The sequence below is a fragment of the Muscardinus avellanarius genome, assembly GCF_963383645.1.
Source record: "Muscardinus avellanarius genome assembly, chromosome: 13".
Classification (NCBI taxonomy): Eukaryota; Metazoa; Chordata; class Mammalia; order Rodentia; family Gliridae; genus Muscardinus; species Muscardinus avellanarius.
In genome coordinates this window covers 90057768-90079557 of record NC_137799.1, presented here as the reverse complement: position 1 = coordinate 90079557, position 21790 = coordinate 90057768, and the positions used below count along the sequence as shown (strand labels likewise).

At 42.1% G+C, this 21790-nt stretch overlaps 1 protein-coding gene across 5 annotated transcripts in view; it reads left to right on the top strand.

Annotated features, from left to right (window-relative positions):
* KIF27 (kinesin family member 27) overlaps positions 1-21790 on the top strand; it is a gene marked incomplete at both ends in the record, with an annotated part of 111863 nt that overhangs the window by 10024 nt on the left and 80049 nt on the right. For all 5 annotated transcript variants that reach the window (XM_080709267.1, XM_080709268.1, XM_080709269.1 and 2 more), the window contains 2 exons: positions 9128-10083; positions 19348-19491. In XM_080709267.1, coding sequence (XP_080565393.1) covers positions 9128-10083; positions 19348-19491 — 1100 coding nt within the window. The remainder of the gene's footprint in view (positions 1-9127; positions 10084-19347; positions 19492-21790) is intronic.

Sequence of the window (21790 nt, the reverse complement as noted above, 5' to 3'; positions counted from 1 at the left end):
TCTTTCTTCTTTGGTGGTACTGGGGTTCCTGGAAATCCTTCTACCTCCGGGCTACACTCCCAGACCTATTTTTATATTTTTATTTGGAAACAGGGTCTCTTAAGCCAGCGCGGCTGGCTTCGAACCTGCGCGATCCTCCTGTTTCTGCCTCTCAAGTGCGGGGATTACAAGCGTGTGCCACCATGCCTGGCTAACGATTTCTTTTTAAAAGCTAGTATTTTTCAGGTGTGGTTGTACATGCTTGTAATCCCAGTACTTGGGAGGCTGAGACACAGGAGGATTGTAGATTCAAGGACAGCCTCAGCAACTTAGACTTTCATTTACCTAGTGAGACCCTGTTTCAAATTAAAATTAAAAAATAGAGCCAGGTGTGGTGGTGCACACTTGTAATCCCAGCATTTGGGAGGCTGAGACAGGAGGCTCATGATTCACGGACAGCCTCAGCTACTTAGTGAGGCCCTTTGCAACTCAGTGAGACCCTGTTTAAAAAAATAAACAATAAAAAATAGGGCTAGTGGGTGTGGCTTGGAGGTAGAATGCCTCTGGGTTCCACCCCCAGTACCGCAAATAAATAAATAAATAAATAAATAAATAAATAAATAAATAAAAATAGGATTGGGTGTGTAGCTTGGACATAGAATGCCCTTGGATTTAATCTCCAGTACTATAAAAATAAAATAAAAGCTAGTATTTTATAAAAATAGACATTTTATTTTATTTTTTAATTTTTTTGTGTGGTACTGGGGATGGAATTCAGCGGCTTTCTATCTCCAGGCTACACTCCCAGACCTATTTTATAATTTATTTGGAAACAGCGTCTCACTAAGTTGCTGAGAGCCTCACTAAGTAGCTGAGGCTGGCTTTGAACCTGCGCAGTCCTCCTGTCTCAGCCTCCCAAGCGCGGGGATTACAAGAGTGCACCACCACGCCTGGTTAGGTTAAAGATAATTTCTGACCCTAGAACCTAGAAACAACAGCTTCCTGCACACTTGCAGGGCACGTGTGTGTGCCCTTTCTTTCTCTCTATATTTTTGGAAATGATGGGGATTGAACCCTGGGACTTGCACCTGCTAGACAAGCACTCTGCCACTGAGCTATATACCCACCTGCATCTTCTCTTGTGATGTGTTTCCTTCCAAATTTATTTTTCTGTGTACATATAATGTAAAGTATATGTGTGAGTGTGAGTGTGTGTATTTAGCCAGGTGTGGTGGGACACACTTGTAATCCCAGGATTTAGGCAGTTGAATAGGAAGATTACAAGTTTGAGGCCAGCCTGGGAAATTTAGTGAGGCCCTGTCTCAAAACATAAGAAGGGCTGGGAGGTGTAGCTCAGTAGTAGAATGTCCCTAGGTCCATTCCTCAGTCCTACATACACAACATATTTGTTTATGTAAGTATGCACATATGGTTTTCATTTTTCTCACTTTATATTATGAGTATTATGAATATTATGAATATTTCATATGCCATTAAATTTTTTGTGTGTGTGGGTCTGGGGATGGAACCCAGGGCATTCTACCTTTGAGCTACATGTCCTGCCCTATTTTTTATTCTTTATTTTGAAGCAGGGTCTCACTAAGTTGCGGAGGGCCTCACTAAGTAGCTGAGGCTGTCCGCAAACTGCAATCCTCCTGTCTCAACCTCCTGAATGCTGGGATTACAAGTGTGCGCCACCATGCCCGGCTAATAATTTTCAAATTTATGACTGTGGTTCTATGATAATCTGGCTTATGAATATGTTATTATATTAAACCAATATTCTTGGCCATTTAGGCTGTTTCCAGGTTCTATTATTAACACCATATCAAGAACTATTTTTAGCTCTCCTCTTCTCCTAGATAACACATTTAATAGAACCTTTCCAGAGATCCTGGCACAAGAGTGACTCTAGGTTACCTGGGAGTGGGGGAGGGGAGGTAGATTTCTTAGCACTTAGAAAGTAAGATTGGTGATACCATTCAAATAGCAGTCTGCAGGGGACAGTAGATCTTGCCTTCTTATAGCCCTTTTCTGACATCTGTGACATTCTTGGATGTTTGAATAAATTGGTTTTGTCTCATTTTCTAGAAAAAATTGAACATGGTAGTTTATGGTCTTATTAGGTAAGTCAGTATAGTTTATCTCTTTTGAATAGAATTCACATTGATGTTTTGAGCTTCTCTATCTTATGGAATACAAATATTGAAAAAAAAGGTTTTTTTGGTACCGGGGATGGAACCCCGGGGCATTCTAACTTCAAGCTATACCCCCAGCTGTATTTTTATTCTTTATTTTGAAATAGGGTCTCACTGAGTTGCAAAGGGCCTCACTAAGTAGCTGAGGCTGTCCGCGAACTGTGATCTTTCAGTCTCAACCGCCTGAATGCTGGGAAAATTTTTATTTATTTTTTTGTCAGTACTGGGGATTGAATCCAGGGTCTCATATATACGAGGCAGATGTTCTACCACTGAGCTACATCCCCAGCCCAAATGTTTTTTATTTTTTATAAAAAAATTACAAAAATAGCTGAGCATGGTGGCATATACCTTAATCCCAGTACTTGGGAAGCTGAGACAGGAGGCTCATAGGTTCAAGAACAGCCTCAGAACCCTAGCAAGGCCCTATTTCAAAACAAAAAATAAAGAAGGGCTGGTGCAGGTAGGCATGGTGGTGTACACCTGTAATCCTAGTACTGGGGAGGCTGAGTTAGGAGGATCACAGGTTCAAAGCCAGCCTCAGCAACTTAGTGAGGCCCTCCACAATTTAGCTAGATTCTGTTTCCAAATAAAATACAAAAAATAGGACTGGGGGGTATAGCTCAGAGGTAGAATAACCCTGGGTTCAATCTCCAGTAACACACACACACACACACACACACACACACACACACACACACTCACAGGGGCGGGGGGGGCTGATGTTATAGCATAGAAGTGGACAGCTCTTGGGTTCAATCTCTACTACTGCCCTAAAAAAAGAAAAGAAAAGCCAGGCGTGGTGGCGCACGCTTGTAATCCCTGCGCTTGGGAGGCTGAGACAGGAGGATCGCGCAGGTTCGAAGCCAGCCTCAGCTACTGAGTGAGGCTCTAGGCAACTTAGTGAGACCCTCTTTCCAAATAAAATATAAAATAGGTCTGGGAGTATAGCCCAGAGGTAGAAAGGCCCTGGGTTCCACCCCCAGTACCACCAGAAAAAAAAATTACAAAAATAATATATGCTGATTGTGGAACATCAAACAACATAGCAGTACACATTGTACTACTGTTACTGATAAACATAATGCTCAAAATATTCCATAACTGCAAAGATTTGGGGGAGGATGTAACATATTATCTTAAGAACATATTGCTATGTATTTTATAAAATGTCCCATTCACAATCAAAATGCATTTGAAATTTCTTTATTACCTTTCTAAAACCATAATATCCATTTTGACTTATTTAGAATTATCAGCTGAAAAGCTCCTCCTCCTCCTCCTCCTCCTCCTCCTCCTCCTCCTTCTTCTTCTTCGTCTTTGTCTTCGTCTTCTTCTTCTTCTTCTTCTTTTTTTGCTGTACTGGCAATAGAACTCAGGGGCATTCTACCTCAGAACTACACCCCCAGCCCTATTTTTTATTCTTTATTTTGAGACAGGATCTCACTGAGTTGCAAAAGGGCCTCACTAAGTAGTAGCTGAGGCTGTCCTTGAACTGCAATCCTCCTGTCTCAGCCTCCCCAAGCTGGAATTACAAGTGTGCACTGCCACCACACCTGGTTTATTTTTTATTTTGAAACAGGATTTCACTAAATTGCAGAAAGTCTAAGCAGCTGAGGCTTTCTGAGAACTGAAATTCTCCTGTCTTAGCCTCCCAAGTACTAGGATTATAAATGTGCACCACCACATCTGGCTTGTTAGTTTTTTTGTTTATTTGGGTTTTTTTTTTTTTTTTGGTGGTACTGGGGTTTCTGGAAACCCTTCTACCTCCGAGCTATACTCCCAGACCTATTTTTATATTTTTATTTGGAAACAGGGTCTCCTAAGCCAGGGAGGCTGGCTTCAAACCTGCTGCAATCCTCGCGTCTCCGCCTCCCAAGTAAGGGGAGATTACTCCCAAGTAAGTAAGGGGATTACAAGCGTGTGCCACCACTCCTGACTACTTTGTTTTTTATAAAGGTTACCAGGTGATTTACAGCTGGATTTGAGAATCATAGTGTTAAGTTACAGCCTAACATTGACAAAATTTTATAGAAGTTTACTATGATTTATAGTTACATTGCCGTATTATATAAACCCTGATAGTTAGCACTGCTAGTTTGTAATTCAGGTCCTTTAGAGCTTTGAATGAGGTTGTAAAAAAAATGGAAATAATATAGGAAAAATTATTATGCCAGAAACAGTGACAGGATCTGCTCAGAGGGAAAGCATCACACTGTAATTCCAACAAGAATTGGGAGCCATACTCCTCGCATACAAATCCCAAATGTACCTACCTACTCCTTCTTTTTGAAACATTGGGATATAAACAGTGAATGCAGGTAGGAAGCTTAAGTTATTTTTGGTTCTTATTCTGTTGTCAGAAAAGAAACTTTTTCGCCTTTTTTGAACCCAGGGCCCTGTGTATCATAGGCAAACGATTGCTGAGCGGCACCATTGGCCCTTGATTTTTATGAATTGTCATGTTATGGTTATAAATAACGCTGTGGGCTATTTTCCTTTGTTCAACTAAAATTTGTTGAATAGGAAAATTAAAGTGAATAGGCAGCTTGGAGCAGCTTTAACAAATCTTTATTACAAAATCAGTAGGAAATAGAGAAGAGGAAAAAAAAAACAGGATGCTGATGACGCACACTGGAGAGCCTGAAAATAAAACTCTGACCCCATCTCGGGACCCCAGACTAGATTTTGTATGGTATCTATTAGCATTACCAAGGCAATGGGCTAGTAACATTTCTTAGCCAGGTGGTGCCTCTTTGCTCCAGACAGCGCACTTACTAAGTGCAGGGGTCAATAATCTACCTGGCTTCCACCCTATATTTACGGCTTTGAAATACCCCAGGCATATTCACTGTGGTCTTAGGGTTTTTAATTGTCTCTACATATTTTTAGGGCTAAAGGCTTTCCTCTGGGTAAAAATTAGGAGGAAGGGCAGAGAAAGACACTCTGCGTTGTAACAGCCGCTGCCCCTCCCTGCCTGAGTGCCTGTGCAACACTCAGGCTCTGACTGCTTTTTTACATTTTGGAAATTAATACCGGAACAATTTTCCAATACTGGCGCATTCCTCCCTCTTTCTTTTAATTACCTGTCAGGCTAAAGGGAATGGGGATGAAGAAAGGCAATCAAGCTACTTCCATGCTGAGAGGGGATGGAGTGGTGTGAGGAAGTCACTTGTGGGGGTTAGATCAGCCGATGTTTAGATGTCCATGGATGTCAAGGGGCTCCGGCAGATGTTCATCTGGAATATTATCTGGAGCATCAACTGGAACTTGATGTCTTTGACTGTTGAAGGCGGACTTAACCACATAATTTAGTAACCATGGGTCAAATATGAGTAGTAATAGAATGGCATGTAGAGGTCTCAAGAGAGGTAGGCTTAATAGAAATTTACTATGTCTTTTAAGTAGCAATATACTCTTCAATAAAATTTATTCTTTTTCCAACATTCCAGAAACCTTCTGTGACTTGCCTCAGCCCTTTTGGTTTTTATCCTAGTCCTTTTCAACATTTGGGACAATCTTAGGATAAACCTTAGGTCATACAAAATCTTTCTTTTTTCTTTTTGTGGTACTGGGGATTGAACCCAGGGCGTTCTACCTCTGAGCTACACCCCCAGCCCTATTTTTTAGTCTTTATTTTGAAACAGGGTCTCACTGAGTTGCACAGAGCCTCACTAAGCAGCTGAGGCTGTCTGCGAACTGCGAATCCTCCTGTCTCAGCCTCTCGAATGCTGGGATTACAGGTGTGCCACCACGCCCGGCTGCCCCAGCCCTAGTTATTGTTCTTTATTTTGAAACAGGGTCTCACTGAGTTGTGAAGGGCCTCACTAAGTAGCTAAGGCTGTCTGCAAAATGCGATCCTCTAGTCTTAGCCTCTCAAATGCTTGGGGTTTTCTTTTAAATAGCCGGTGCGGACTGAGTTAAGAATTTGTCTGAGGATGGCTTCCCCTTCTACTGAATCTGGGCATCTCATCTGTTTACCTTGCACCATGACATTACATAGGGCATACAGTTTTTAAAAAGGACAACCAACTTTATTTGTATCGAAGGCCTTTTTTGTTTGTTTGTTTTGTTTTGTTTTGTTTTGGTAATGGGGATTGAGCCCAGGCGCATTCTACCTCTGAACTATACCCCCAACCCTATATATATATATATATATATATATATATATATATATATATATATATATATATATATATTTCTGTACTGGGGATTAGACCCAGGGGCATTTATTTTACCTCTGATCTATACCTCCAGCCCTATTTTATATTTAAAATTTTTTTTTTTTTTTTTTTTTTTTGGTGCTGGGAATGGAACCCAGGGACTTTCTACTTCCAGGCTACACCGCAGACATATTTTATATTTTATTTAGAAACAGGGTCTCACTAGGTTCCTGAGAGCCTCACTAAGTAGCTGAGGCTGGCTTTGAACCTGTGCGATCCTCCTGTCTCAGCCTCCCAAGTGCTGGGATTACAAGCGTGCACCACCAGGCCCGGCCATATATTTTTAACTTTGAAACATGGTCTCATTAAATTCCTAAAGGCCACACTAAGTTGCTGAGGCTGGCCTTGAAACTGCTATCCATGCTTCTTTCTCAGCCTCTCATGTACTGGGATTACAGATTTGTGCCACTACATCCATCTTTATTTTTGAAGCAGGGCCTCACTAGGTTGAGAATCTCACTAACTTGCCGAGGCTGTCCTTGAACCTGTGATCCTCCTATCTCAGCCTCCCACGTATTGGGATTACAAGCATCACCACCATGCCCGGCTTATATAGAGATTTTCACTTGTTGATGATGACTTAAAGCTAAGGATGACTGGAATATTAATAAAACTGAAATGAATTTTTTTAGTTAATTTACTACTGATTAACTCTTTTGAGTTATGTATTTAATACTCTATAAGTCAAAATACTTAAATAAAAAGGCTTTTTTTTTTCTGGGAAGGAAGGGAAGCTTATTGGTGGGGGGGACCTGACAGGCTGTCACTGGCAAGAGAGAGAACAGCATCTCAGTCCTTTGATGATACAGGTCTTAAAGGGCTCTAGGGCCAGAAACAGTGTGTATGCTGGGACCTGTTTGGGGTGGGGTTGGCAGAGCTATTTTCTGCTTAATCATGATCACCTGATTTCGGAGAGGCTGACATGGAGAAGAGTCTTAAAATGGATGCACTTATGCCAGTATCTCCCCCTTTTTTGTTTAAATAATTGGCCTGTTGGGGTGGGAGTATGGGTACAGGTCCGTCTTATAGCGGTTTCCTGCTGGTAGGGGGTGTAGTAGTTTCACATTCCACTGTCTGGGTCTTGTACGGGAACATTGGTTATATTGGAGGGTCCTTGGGCAAGCTGTGATATTTTCCTAATATCTGATTGACCGTTTGGTTGGTAAAGGTTTTTGCTTTCCTAAGACCGCCTCCTGAAGGCATCTGAAAAGACATGGTACTAGGGAGACACGGGTAAGTGTGGCAGTAAGGGGCCTAGAAGAGGGAGAATCCGGGTGAGTGTAGGATTCCATGGGGAGGAAGAGGGAGAAGCCAGGTGAGTACAGGATTCCATGGGGAGGAAGAGGGAGAACCCGGGTGAGTGTAGGATTCCATAGGGAGGAAGACAGAATAGGTTGGCTGGACTAAAAGCCCTTTTGCTGAATTTTAGAGGCCAGATTTTGGAGGGTCTGTACATTTTGCCGATTGAATAACGTAATCGCAGCATGCTCCCTTAAAAAAATGCAGGTACTGCGTAATAAAAAGGCTTTAGTGTTATATTGGTGATGGAGACTGAACCCAAAGCCTTATCTGTGTTAAGCCCATGCTCTACTTCTGAGTTATACCCTCAGCCTAAGAGTTTGTCAGTCATTAAAAAGAATTATATGTGATGTTTGATTCCATAGATATCTAGGTTTGGGGTTTTTTTTTTTTTTTGGTGTATATGGTACTGGGGATTGAACCTAGGGGCATTCTGCCTCTGAGCTACAGGCCTTTTAATTTTATATATATATATATATATATATATATATATATATATATTTGAAATTTAGTTTTTGTGAAGTTGTAGGATGTAATTTAGGGGGATTCTGCCTCTGAGCTACACTCCTAGCCCTATTTTATTTTTTTATTTCAAAACAGGATGTCACTAAGTTACTGAGGGCCCCACTAAGTAGCTGAGGCTGGCTGTGACACTGCCATCCTCCTGTCTCAGCCTCCTGAGTACTGGGATTACAGGAATGTGCCACTACGCCTGGCTGATTTTAAAAATTATATCTTCTAGGCCAGGTGTGGTGGTGTACGTTTGTAATCCCAGTGCTTGGGAGGCTGAGACAGGAGGATCGCATAGGTTTGAAGCCAGCTTCAGCTAGTGAGGCTCTCAGCAACTTAGTGAGACCCTGTTTCCAAATAAAGTATAAAATAAGTCTGGGAATATAGTCCTGAGATAGAAAAGTACCTGGGTTCCACCCTCAGTACCACAAAAAGAAATAAGTAAATAAATAAATAAAATAAAAAGACTAGCCGGGTGTGGTGGCGCATGCTTGTAATCCCCGCGCTTGGGAGGCGGAGACAGGAGGATTGTGCAGGTTCGAAGCCAGCCGCACTGGCTTAAGAGATCCTGTTTCCCAAAATACAAAAGTATAAAATAGGTCTGGAAGTGTAGCCTGGAGGTAGAAGGGCTTCCAGGAACCCCAGTACTGCTAAAAATAAATAAATAAATAAATAAATAAATAAATAAAAATAAAAGACTAAAAAAATTATATCTTCTAGAGTTTAAGCCTCAAAATGAGAATTATTTATGAAAAGAATTTCTTTGGGAGGTTTTCTAAAATGATGTTAGTGATGTTATCATTGTTTGGAGTGCTTTTGTTTAAAGGGACAGTATTAGCTGAGCTGTTCAGCCAATGCTAAGTGCTGTATGGTTTATTTAACTAGATTTTGATGAAAACTTGCTGTTGCTATTTTAAGTGATTGTTGGGGCCAAGGAGTGTCATGTGGAGAGTGTGGAGGAAGTGATGAGTCTCCTGGAGATGGGGAACGCAGCCAGACATACAGGTACCACCCAAATGAATGAACACTCCAGTAGATCGCATGCAATTTTTACAATCAGCGTTGGTCAAGTGGAAAAGACTTCGGAGGCAGCTGAAGATGGATCGTGGTATTCCTGCAGGCATATTGTCTCAAAGTTCCATTTTGTGGATTTAGCTGGATCAGAGAGAGTAACCAAAACAGGAAATACCGGCGAGCGATTCAAAGAATCTATCCAAATCAACAGCGGGCTGCTGGCTTTAGGTAATGTAATAAGCGCCCTTGGGGACCCACGCAGGAAGAGTTCACATATTCCCTACCGAGATGCTAAAATCACCCGGCTTCTGAAAGATTCCCTGGGAGGCAGCGCCAAGACTGTCATGATCACGTGTGTCAGCCCATCCTCCTCGGATTTTGATGAGTCCTTAAATTCTCTCAAATACGCCAACAGAGCACGGAACATCAGAAACAAGCCCGCTTTAAACTTTAGCCCCGAGTCAGGCCGTATGGACGAAATGGAATTTGAGATTAAGTTGCTTCGAGAAGCTTTGCAAAGCCAGCAGGCTAGCATCAGTCAGACTAGCCAGATCCCTCCAGAGGGCACTCCGGATAAAAACAGGATCCATTCCCTTGAGGAGCAAGTAGCTCAGCTGCAAGGGGAGTGTCTAGGTTACCAAAACTGTATAGAAGAAGCCTTTACCTTCTTGGTGGACTTGAAAGATGCTGTCAGGCTGGACCCAAAGCAGCAGCACAAGCTGCAGGACTGGCTCAACATGACCCAGGAGGTCAGGAAGTCTTCTCTGCTCACCTCGTCCCGAGGAAACAAAGGCCTCGCAGACCTGGACGAGGGGCATGCTGCAGTTCTCCAGCTGAAGAGAGAGCTTAAGAAATACCAGGTACTTAGCGCTTTCATGTGTAACCTATGTTAAGGGCTGGCTTTATTTGGGCAAGGAGATTCTAAGTCATTTTGGATTTTTTCCCCCCCGCTTTTTCCAGGGTTCCCACCAGGATGGAACCCTGGTGCATTCTTCCTCCCAGCTACACCACAGCCCTTTCCCTCTTTCTCTCTTTCCCTTCTTTCCTTCTTTCTTTCTTTCTTTCTTTCTTTCTTTCTTTCTTTCTTTCTTTCTTTCTTTCTTTCTTTCTTCTTTCTTTTGTGGTACTGGGGGTCTAACCCAAAAGCTTTCTACCTCCGGATTACACTCGCCGACCTATTTTATTTATTTATTTATTTATTTATTTATTTATTTATTTATTTATTTATTTGTGGTACTGGGGTTCCTGGAAGCCCTTCTACCTCCGGGCTACACTCCCAGACCTATTTTTACATTTTTATTTGGAAACAGGGTCTCCTAAGCCAGCACGCGCGGCTGGCTTCGAACTGCGCGATCCTCCTGTCTCTGCCTCCCAAGCGTGGGGATTACAAGCATGCGCCACCACGCCAGGCCCTATTTTATATTTTATTTGGAAACAGGGTCTCACTAAGTTGTTGAGAGCCCAAGTAGCTGAAGCTGGCTTCGAACCTGTGCAATCCTCCTGTCTCAGCCTCCTATGCGTGAGGATTACAAGCCCATGCCACCATGCCCAGCTTTATTCTTTTTTTATTTATTTAATTTTTTGGTGGTACTGGGGTTCCTGGAAACCCTTCTACCTCCAGACTGCACTCCCAGACCTGTTTTATATTTTTATTTGGATACAGGGTCTCTTAAGCCAGCGTGGCTGGCTTCAAACCTGCTTGATCCTCTTGTCTCTGCCTCCCAAGCACGGGGATTACAAGCGTGCGCCACCACGCCCGGCTCAGCTTTATTCTTTATTTTGAAACAAGGTCTCACTGAGTTTCTGATGGCCTCACTAAGTAGCTGAGGCTGTCCACCAACCGCGATCCTCCTGTCTCAGCCTCCCAAATGCTGGGATTACAAGTGTGCACCACCATGCCCAGTTCCTTATTGTTTTTTCTACTCTCTTTCCTGTTACTTCCTCCTTACAGTTTTACTGTTGGTCCTCCTTCTCTCTCCTTTGGTTAAAATGTTTTTAAGTGTGTTATAGGTTTTTTTTTTTTTTTTTTTTTTTCAGTACTGGGGATTGAACTCAGGGGCATTCTACCTCTGAGCTACACCCCCAGCCCTACTTTTTAGTCTTTATTTTGAAATAGGGTCTCACTAAGTTGCAGAGTGCCTTACTGAAACTGAACGCGAACTGAAGCTGAAGCTGGTCACGAACCTGCAATCCTCCTGTCTCAGCCTTTCAAGTACTGGATTTACAAGCACCACCACACACAGCTAGTGTATTATATTTATTACATGGACCTGTGGGTCTAGCTATCACCTCAGGTCAGGTCACAAAGGAGAGGAGGTAAACAAAGGCACTGATTGCCTCTACATATTTTTAGGGCTAAAGGCTTCTATTGTCTATAGGGCTTTTAAGGCTAAAGGCCTATTTCCTTTCCATCCTTACTAATCATTAGAACAGAGGGCAGAGAGAGGGGAGCTCTGCCGTGTAACAGCTACCACCCCGCCCTGCCTGAGTGCCTGCACAGCAGCCAGGCTCTGACTGCTGTTTACACTTTGGAAATTAATACGAGAGTATTTTCCAATACCAGCACATATTTGATAATATTTAAGGAATGTAACTATGTATACATATGCACATTATTATTTTTTTTTTTATTTTTTAATTTTTTGGTGGTACCCAGAGGCTTTCTACTTCTGGGCTATATTCCCAGACCTATTTTATATTCTTTATTTTGAAACAGGGTCTCACTGAGTTTTAAACAGCCTCATTAAGTAGTAGCTGAGGCTGTCCAAAAATCACAATCCTCCCGTCTCAGCCTCCTAAATGCTGGGATTACAAGTGTGCGGCACCACCCCTAGCTCATGCTGTTTTTAAAAGAAGAAAATGTGTAATTGAAAATGTGCTTTCAGCCGGATGTGGTGGTGCACGCTTGTAATCCCAGCGCTTGGGAGGCGGAGACAGGAGGATCGCGCAGGTTCGAAGCCGGCCGTGCTGGCTTAAGAGACCCTGTTTCCAAATAAAAAAGTATAAAAAATAGGTCTGGGAGTGTAGCCTGGAGGTAGAAGGGCTTCCAGGAACCCCAGTACCACCAAAAAAAAAAAAAAAAGTGCTTTCAGCCAGTCATGGTGGCGCATGCTTGTAATCCCAGTATCTGGGAGGTTGATACAGAGGATCACAGGTTCAGTGACAGTCTCAGCAAGTAATGAGACTCTCCTCAACCTAGTGAGACACTGTTTCCAAATAAAAATAAACTAGGGCTTGGGGTGTAGCTCAGAAGTAGAAGCCTCTAGGTTTAATCCCCAGTGACACACATACACACAGACATACACAAAGCACCAATTTCAACCAGGCATGGTGGTATACACCTGTAGTTCCAGTTCTTGGGAGGCTGAGGCAGGAGAATTGCAGATTTGAGGCAAGACGCAGTACTTCATGAGGTCTCCAGCTACTTGGTGAGATCCTGTGTCAGACTTAAAAAAAAAGAACCTGAGTTCAATTCCCAATACCAACAAAACCAAACAAAAAAACAAAATAAACAAAAAACACAGTTTTCAGCTGGGTGTGGTGATGTATGCTGGTAATCCCAGTATTTTGGTAGGAAGAAACAGGAGGATGGAAGGTTCAAGGCCAGCCTCAGCGGCTTAGCAATTTAGCACGACTATGTTTCAAAATAAAAATAAAAAGGGTTGGGGTTGTAACTTGGAGTTAGAATGTCCCTGAGTTCAATACTCAGTACCAAAAACAAAACAAAAGTAAAAAGCAAGCAAACAACATAGCTTTCTAATTGGGAATAGTTCCTAAATACTTTTAAAATATGTATTAGAAAGGAGCCATTTGGGAGGCTTAGACAGGAGGATTGCAGGCTCATGTCCAGCCTCAGCTACTTAGTGAGGCCCTCTGTAATTTAGTGAGATCCTGTTTAAAAAAAAAAAAAAAGAACACAAAATTGGGCTGGGGGTGTAGCTCAGAGGTAGAATGGCCTGGGTTCTTTCCCTGGTACCACAAAAGAAAGAATGAATGAAAGAAAGGAAGGAGGGAAGGGAGGAAGAAAGAAAGGGAAGAAAGCCATTTGTAATCTGTTATAGTAGCTCATTTTAGGGCTGCTTTGTATTGTGTTTTTTTTTTTTTTATTGAACCCAGGGACATTCTATCTGTGAGCTACACCTCCAGCCCATTTTTTAATTCTTACTTTGAAACAGGGTCTCACTAAATTGCAGAAGGCCTCACTGAGTAGCTGAGGCTGGCCGTGAACTTGCAATCCTCCTGTTTCAACCTCCCAAGTACTAGGATTACAAGTGTGCCCCACTATACCTGGCTTTGTACTTTTTTTTTTTTTTAATGCTGGGGATAGAACCCAGGAGCATTTTACCTCTGAGCTACACCCCCATCCCTCTTTTCTCTTTCTTTCTTTCTTTTCTTTATTTTTACGGTACTGGGGATGGAACCCAGGGGTATTATACCTCTGAGTGACACCCCAGCCCTATTTTTTTATCCTTTATTTTGAAACAGGGGTCTCACTGAGTTGCAAAGGGCCTAAGTAGCTGAGGCTGGCCGTGTACCAGGATCCTCCTGTCTCAGCCTCCTGAATGCTGGGATTACAAGTGTGTGCCACCATACCCTGCCTCTTATTCTTTATTTTGAAACAGAGTCTCACTAAATTACAAAGTGCCTCACAAATTGCTGAGGCTGGCTGCAAACCTGTGATCCTGCTGTCTGGGAGGATCAAGTACTGAGATTATAAGCATGTGCCATCACACCTGGCTTTAATTTTATTTTGAGGCAGAGTCTTGCTAAATTGCCCAAGTGGACCTCAAACTTGTAGTTCTCCTGCTTCAGTCTCCCAAGTATTAGAATTATAGGCGTGCACCGCCACAGCTGGCTTCTTTGTACTTTTAAGATCAAGATCCCCCAATGAGCTTTTGCTTATGTGAGTTATAGCTATTGAGATTTACCACATTAAAATTAAAATTGAAGCCAGGCGTGGTGGTGCACACTTGTAATCCCAGCATTTGGGAGCCTCAGCTTCTGAGTGAGGCTCTTTGCAACTCAGTGAGGCCCTGTTTCAAAATAAAGAATAAAAAAATAGGGCTGGGGGTGTAGCTGGGAGGTAGAATGCCCCAGTAGCAGGGGTACTGGGGTTCCTGGAAACCCTTCTACCTCCGGGCTACACTCCCAGACCTATTTTTATATTTTTATTTGGAAACAGGGTCTCTTAAGCCAGCGCGGCTGGCTTCGAACCTGCACTATCCTCCTGTCTCTGCCTCCCAAGCGCGGGGATTACAAGCGTGCGCCACCACGCCCAGCAGAAAAAAAGTTTCGAAGAAAATCTAGCCTCATATAAATATATAATAGAAAGGAAGAAGTATTTTAGGAACTTTTCCAGGTAATTGTGAAAACTCTGACTCTACACCAAAACTCAAAAGTGGAAGTTTCTTGTGGCTGTGTGCAATGTATGATTTGAAACAATTTTGCTATATTAAGATCCAGTTTCATCTGGTCAGTGGCACATGTCTGTAATCTAGATACTTGGGGGCTATAACTGGACGATTGGTTCAAAGCCAGCCTCAGCAATTTAGCGAGACCTTGTTTCCAAATAAAAAATAAAAAGGGCTTGGGGTGTAGCTTAAAGGCAGAATGCCCCTGGGTTCAGTTCCTACTTTTTATTTAGGTGGCTGAAATTGGAAGCTCATAACACTCACAGCCTGGGGTGGGAAGACATAACTTCCTCTCTCCATCTGCCAAAAACTCAAAATATAAATTTGCTCTTAAGCTGGGCATGGTGGCACACACTTGTAATCCCAGCATTTGGGAGGCTGAGACTGGAGGATCATGGTTCATGGACAGCCTTAGCTACTTAGCGAGGCACTTTGCAACTCAGACCCTGTTGCAAAATAAAAAAAGACTAAAAAATAGAGCTGGGGGTGTAGCTCAGAGGTACAGTGCCCCTGGGTTCCATCCCCAGTATCACACAAAAAAAATTTGCTCTAGATTATGACTTCCTAAAGCCATTAACAGTTTGGCTGCGAAAGGATATCATGATCAGGTTATTTCGGGGACTAATAGATTACAAAAAGTGAACAGATTTCTTAATTACAAGACTTCTCATGGCTTTGAAAGTGCTGATGAATACTATAAATCTCAAAGTGAGAGATAGAGCATTCAGTATTTTCCAATTTTTAAAAAACTGGATTTTGTTTTTTGATTTAGGATTTTGCAGGACTAGTAATCTTTCATACTATTGGATAGCAAGTGGAGAAACAATTGATAATATTTCTCTATATCGTGGTGTGTGTGTGTGTGTGTGTGTGTGTGTGTGTGTATGTGTTTTACTGGGGATTGAACCCAGAGGCATTTTACCTTTGAGCTACACCCCCAGCCTGATTTTATTTATTTAGAAACAGAGTCTCACTAGGTTGATGAGAGTCTCACTACTTGCTGAGGCGACCTCCAACCTGTGATCTTCCTGTCTCAGCCTCCCAAGTACCGGGATTACAGGTGTGTGCCACCATGCGAGGCTCAGAATTCATTCTCCCCCTCTTTCTTTTTGTGGTACTGGGGATTGAACCCAGGGGCATTCTACCTCTGAGCTTCATCACCAGTCCTATTTTTTTTTTTTTAAATTTGGAAACAGGGTCTCACTAAGTTGCAGAGGGCCCCACTAAGAAGCTGACGCTGGCCACAAACCTTCCATTCTCCTGTCTCAGCCTCCCCAGTACTGGGATTACAGATGTGCACCCTGCCACCCAGCAATCTCTTTCTTGAAAAAGTTTTTAATGCTTTTCTCGTAATCTGTGTGAGAGCGCAGAAAGGATAGTGGTTAAGAATATGGATTTTGACCTCCCTAGATTTGATCCTGCTTCTGCTTACTCTCTCTGTGGTGTCTGGCATGTGCTCGACCCCTCTGTGCTTCGATTTCCTCATCTATAAAGCCAGAACAAGACCCTCCTGGTACAGTTACTGTGAAGATTGAAGCATGAGTTCTCATATGCAGTGAGAAGGGGGCATGGCCTACAGGACAGCTCAACAATGTTAGCCTGCTTTATGTCCTGCCATTTATGTTTCCCCTCCCTGTGCTTACGGAGTGATTTAGTAGTGATAGATAGGCAGGGACACTTCCTAGGGGGACACTGCGATGGCAGCTTGGGAAAGCCGGTTGCCTGGGAGATCGCTAGGCGAGGCGACGGGGCCATGGTTGGAGCGAGGAGAAGCAGGACTACTTTTCTCAGCCATGCTTCCTGAGCCTATTAGGCAAGTAGGTAAGTACTTATTTTACAGCCTTCTTGGACAAGGTAATATTGTAAGCCATTTCACAGATGCAGTATGAGCCAGATTATTGCTAGGGAAGAAAGTGTCGTTTTGAAGTTACCATCTCTTCCTTTTTAGAAGCTGCTAGTGTTAAACTTGAGTACTGGGATTACAGGCAAGAGCTACTGGGCCTGGTTTAGGGCGAGGTTCTAATCTCACAGAGCCTTACTTCACGAAAAGAAATCATGTCTACTCAATGTAATTTTTTTTTTTGTTTTTGCTTTTTAGTACTGAGAATTGAACCCAGTGGCGTTCTACCCCTAAGCTACACTCCCAGCCCAGTTTCATTTTTTATTTGGAAATAGGGTCTCATTAGGTTGCTGAGAGCCTCTCTGAATTACTGAGCCTAGCTGCGAACCTGCAATCTTCCTGTCTTAAACTCCCAGGTACTGGGATTACAAGCGTGCAGCACCACGCCTGGCTCTCAACGAGATTTTAAAAATATTAAATTATTTAAGTCGGGCATGGTGGTACAAGCTTGTAATCCCAGCATTCGGGAGGCTGAGACAGAAGGATCACGGTTTGTGGCCAGCCTCAGCTACTTGGTGAGGCCCTTTGCAACTCAGTGAGACCCTGTTTCAAAATAAAGAGTAAAGAATAGTGTTGGGGATGTAGCTCAGAGGTAGAATTCCTCTGGGTTCCATCCCTAGTACCGCAAAAAACAAACAAACAAATAAAAAACAACTAAGTATATGGCATAAAGTAGGCTCTCGACAAATAACTTTTGAAAAATTAATTTGAAAAATATTAATAATTGTTATTTGCACATCTCAGATTTAGTTAAAGACAGATTATCGTTTAAGGTGATGACAGATCATCATTTAAGGTGATTTCTAGTTTGTGATTTTAGGCTTGTGCATTTATTTATTTATTTATTTATTTTATTTACTTATTTATTTATTATGGTACTGAGGATTGGACCCAAAGGCATTCTACTTTGAGCTACACCCCCAGCCCAATTTTTTATTTCTTATTTGGAAACAGGGTCTCTCTAGGTTAATGAGTCTTATTATTTGCTGTGGCTCTCCTCAAATCTAGGATCCTCCTGTCTCAACCTTCCAAGTACTAGGATTACAAGTGTACACCATCATGCCTGGTTTGTGCTTTTATTTTTAAAAAACTATTGCGCTGGAGATATAGCTTAGAGGCTGGTAGAGCACTTGCCTAGCATGTGCAAGGCTCTGGGTTACATTCCCAGCACTGCCGCAAACCAACCAACAAACAAAAATACCAGAAACCAAAAACTAAAATGTTTCAACCATTTGCTTCAGGCTTCATAGGTAAAATCTATAAAATAGGGTCAGGTGGGCATAGTGGTACACACTTGTAATCCCAGTACTTGGAAGACTGAGACCGGAGGATTACAGGTTCATAGCCAGCCTCAGCTACTTAATGAGGTCTTTCACAACTTAGTGAGACCCTATGTTTTTTTCTTTTCAGTACTGGGGATTGAACCCAGGGACATTGTACCTCCAAACTATGCCCTCAGCCCTGTCTGTCTGTCTGTCTGTCTGTCTATCTATCTAAAACTTTTTTTTCTCTTTCTTCCACTTTCCTCCCTCCCTCTCTCTCTTTCTTTCTCTCTCTCTCTTTTTGTGGCACTGGGGATGGAATCCAGGGGCCTTCTACCTCCAAGCTATACTACCAGATCTGTTTTATATTTTATTTGGAAACAGGTTGGAAACAGGGTCTCACTAAGTTGCTTAGAGCCTCACTAAGTAACTGAGGCTGGCTTCGAACCTGGGTGATCCTCCTATCTCAGCCTCCCAAGTGCTGGGATTACAAGCGTGTGCTATCACGCCCAGTTTATTCGTTATTCTTTCTTTCTTTATTTATTTTTGGTGGTCCTGGGTTTCCTGGAAACCCTTCTACCTCCGGGCTATACTCCCAGACCTATTTTATACTTTTTTTAAAAATTTGGAAACAGGGTCTCTTAAGCCAGCATGGCTGGCTTCGAACCTGTGCGATCCTCCTGTCTCCGCCTCCCAAGCACAGGGATTACAAGTGTGTGCCACCACGCCCAGTATTATTATTTTTAAAGAGGGTCTTACTAAGCTGTGGAGGGCCTCATTAAGTTCCTGAGGCTGGCCCTGAACCTTTGATCCTCCTGTCTCATCCTCCCAAGTACTAGGATTACAAGCATGCACCACCATGCCCAACTGACTCTATTTCAAAATAAATAAAATAGACTGGGAATTTAGCTCAGAGATAGAATGCCCCTTATGCTCAACCCTAGTGCCCCTCCCAAAGTATACAAAATTCACAAATACACTTTATTTAAATTCCCAAGTGCAGTCTTATACACCTATAGGTCATTTTGGAAAATATGAGTTCTTTGATTTCTAAAAACCCAGCTGAACATGGTGGCATATGTCTATATTCACAGTATTTGGGAGGCTGAGACAGGAGGATTGCAATTTAGCGATTCCCTCAGCAACTTACTGAGACAATGTTTCAAAATAAAAAAAGCTGAAAGTGTAGTTTGAAGGTAGAATCCCCCCGATTTAATCTCTAGTATCCCCCCAAAAACATACTAAACTTTCCTAATTCTAGCAAACTTGTAAAACCTTGATGTACTCCAGAACATGAATAACTAGTTTTCCTACACAGAAAATAAAGTTTACACAAACCTTTTTAACATCACAGTAGTTAATTCCTCAGTGACCATGATAGGTCCCTCAACTGCTTCTACTTATCTTAGAAGTTGAATTGAAAAGGTTAAGAAAAATTTTAAGAGACATTGTTAAGCTGTCGTTAGATCCCAGATTTCAGTTTGGGTACTGTGTCCGTTCTCTTTAGTATTTTCCATGGTGATGCTAACTTGTGCCTTCTTTCTCTCCCAGTGTGCCCTTGCTGCTGACGAAGTGGTATTTAATCAGAAGGAACTGGAAATGAAGGAGCTAAAGAATCAAGTGCAGATGATGGTGCAGGAAAACAAAGGACATATTGTATCTTTGAAAGAAGCTCAGAAAGTGAATAGATTGCAGGTAGGGTCCGCAACCACCTAGCTCAGTAGTTGTAGTATTAACTGAACAGAGCAGCAGCATCCTGAGGGGTGAATGGGTTCGCTTACAAAAGGATAGTCCAGCTGAAGAGTTCTGAATATAAACACCTGAAAGAACGAATCTTTTCCCTGAACAACTTAAGGGAAGGATTTTTATTGTTAACCTGACTTCTGTTTCACAAATATAAATAGCCAAAAAACAAATTGAAAAATAATCTTAAAAATTTATTATGGTTCTATTTTTCCATTTAGTTGCTTGCCAAGGTACTAGGCAATTTGATATTAAGAGTTGGAATGTAGGGCCGGGTATTATGGCACTCAGCTGTAATCCTAGTACTTGGGAGGCTGAGTCAGGAGGATTACAACGTCAAGGCCAGCCCTTAGCAACTTATCAAGACCCTCTGTGTCGTAATGAGGCCATATTTCAAAGTAAATAAAATAGGGCTGGGGTGTAGCTTGGAGACATAATGCTCCTGGGTTCATCCCCAGTACCACACACACACAGACAAAAGAGTTAGAAGGTAGGACTGGGGATGTAGCTCAGTGGTAGAATGCTTGTCTCACATGTACAAAGCCTTAGATTCAATCCCCAGCTCTGTCCAAAGGGAAAAAAAAGTTGGAAGATAAACACATAATTTAAACTTTTTACACTCAGTAGATTATCTTCTTATACTATGAGTGATTTGCTTCTTTTTTTTTTTTTTTTTTGGTGGTGGTACTGGGGGTGGAACCCAGAGGCTTTTTACCTCCAAGCTATACTCCCAGACCTTTTTCATATTTTATTTGGAAACAGGGTCTCACTACGTTGCTGAAAGCCTCACTAAGTAGCTGAGGCTGGCTTTGAACCCGTGAGATCCTCCTGTCTCAGCCTCCCAAGCACGGGGATTACAAACATGCGCCACCACGCCCGGCTCGAGTGATTTGTTCTTTAAGTTTGGTTAAATAATCTATCTTAGCATTCCTATTATTAGAATACTCATAGAGTATAACAATTAGTGTGAACCTTGGCAGTAGATCCCCCCCCCCTCCCAATACTTTTAAGCCTTTACTTTCCTATCAGGGAATAAATAAGAAGGAATCTGAACCAGTACAAATTAGATTCTGTGTGTGTGTGTGAGTGAGAGAGAGAAAAAGAGATACTGAGGATGGAACCCAGGGGCATTCTACCTCTATGATGAACCCCTAGCTCTTTTTAAATTTAGTTTTTGTATTTATTTATTTATTTAGCTGCAGATTGAACCCAGGAACATTCCACCTCCAAGCTACACCTCCAGCACTATTTTATTTTTTGTTTTAAAACAGAGTCATGCTAAGTTGCTGAGTCTTACAATGTTTCTAAGGCTGTCCTCAAACCTATAATCCTCCTGTCTCAATCCCCCAAGTACTGGGATTATAGACATGTATCATCTATGGCTGGCTATAAATTAGATTTTGATTTTGATATTATTATTATTTTTTTATTTTTTTTGCAGGACTGGGGATGGAACCCAGGGGCGTTCTACCTCCGAGCTACACCACCCCCAGCCCTATTTTTTATTCTTTATTTTGAAACAGGGTCTAACTGAGTTGCAAAGGGCTTCACCAAGTAGCTGAGGTTGTCCACGAACCACGATCCTCCTTTCTCAGCCTCTCAAATGCTGAGATTGCAAGCGTGCACCACCATGCCCGGTTTATTCTTTATTTTGAAGCAGGGTCTCACTGAGTTGCAGAGGGCCTCAAAAAGTAGCCGAGGCTGGCCATGAACCTGGGATCATCCTGTCTCAATCTCCCAAGTACTGGGATTACAAGCGTGCGCCACCACACCCGGCTTAATTTTTCTTTCTTAAGGTATCCAATTGTGTAATTATTTTATTGTTATTACTTCTTTTTGGTACTAGGGATGTTACCTAGGGGTGCTCACCACTGAGCTAAATCCCGCCTTTTAAAATTTTAATTTTGAGACAGGGCTGCAGCATAATTTTTATTTTGAACAGTTTGGCCTCAAACTTGTGATCCTTTTGCCTTAGCTCCCAAATCAATGAGACTACAGGTGTGTGCAGCCATGCCTGGCTTATTTTTTCTTAATTAACACAAGATAATTATATGTATTTATGGGGGACAGTGTGACAATTCATTACATGTATATAATATATAATTATCAAATCAGAGTAATTAGCATTTCTGTCTCCTTATACATTTGTCATTTCTTAGTTTTTGGAACCTTTGAACTCTTCTAGTTCTTTATAATTCATGTACTAGATTCTTGTAAACTATAATTACCCTATTGGGCTATACAGTAAAAG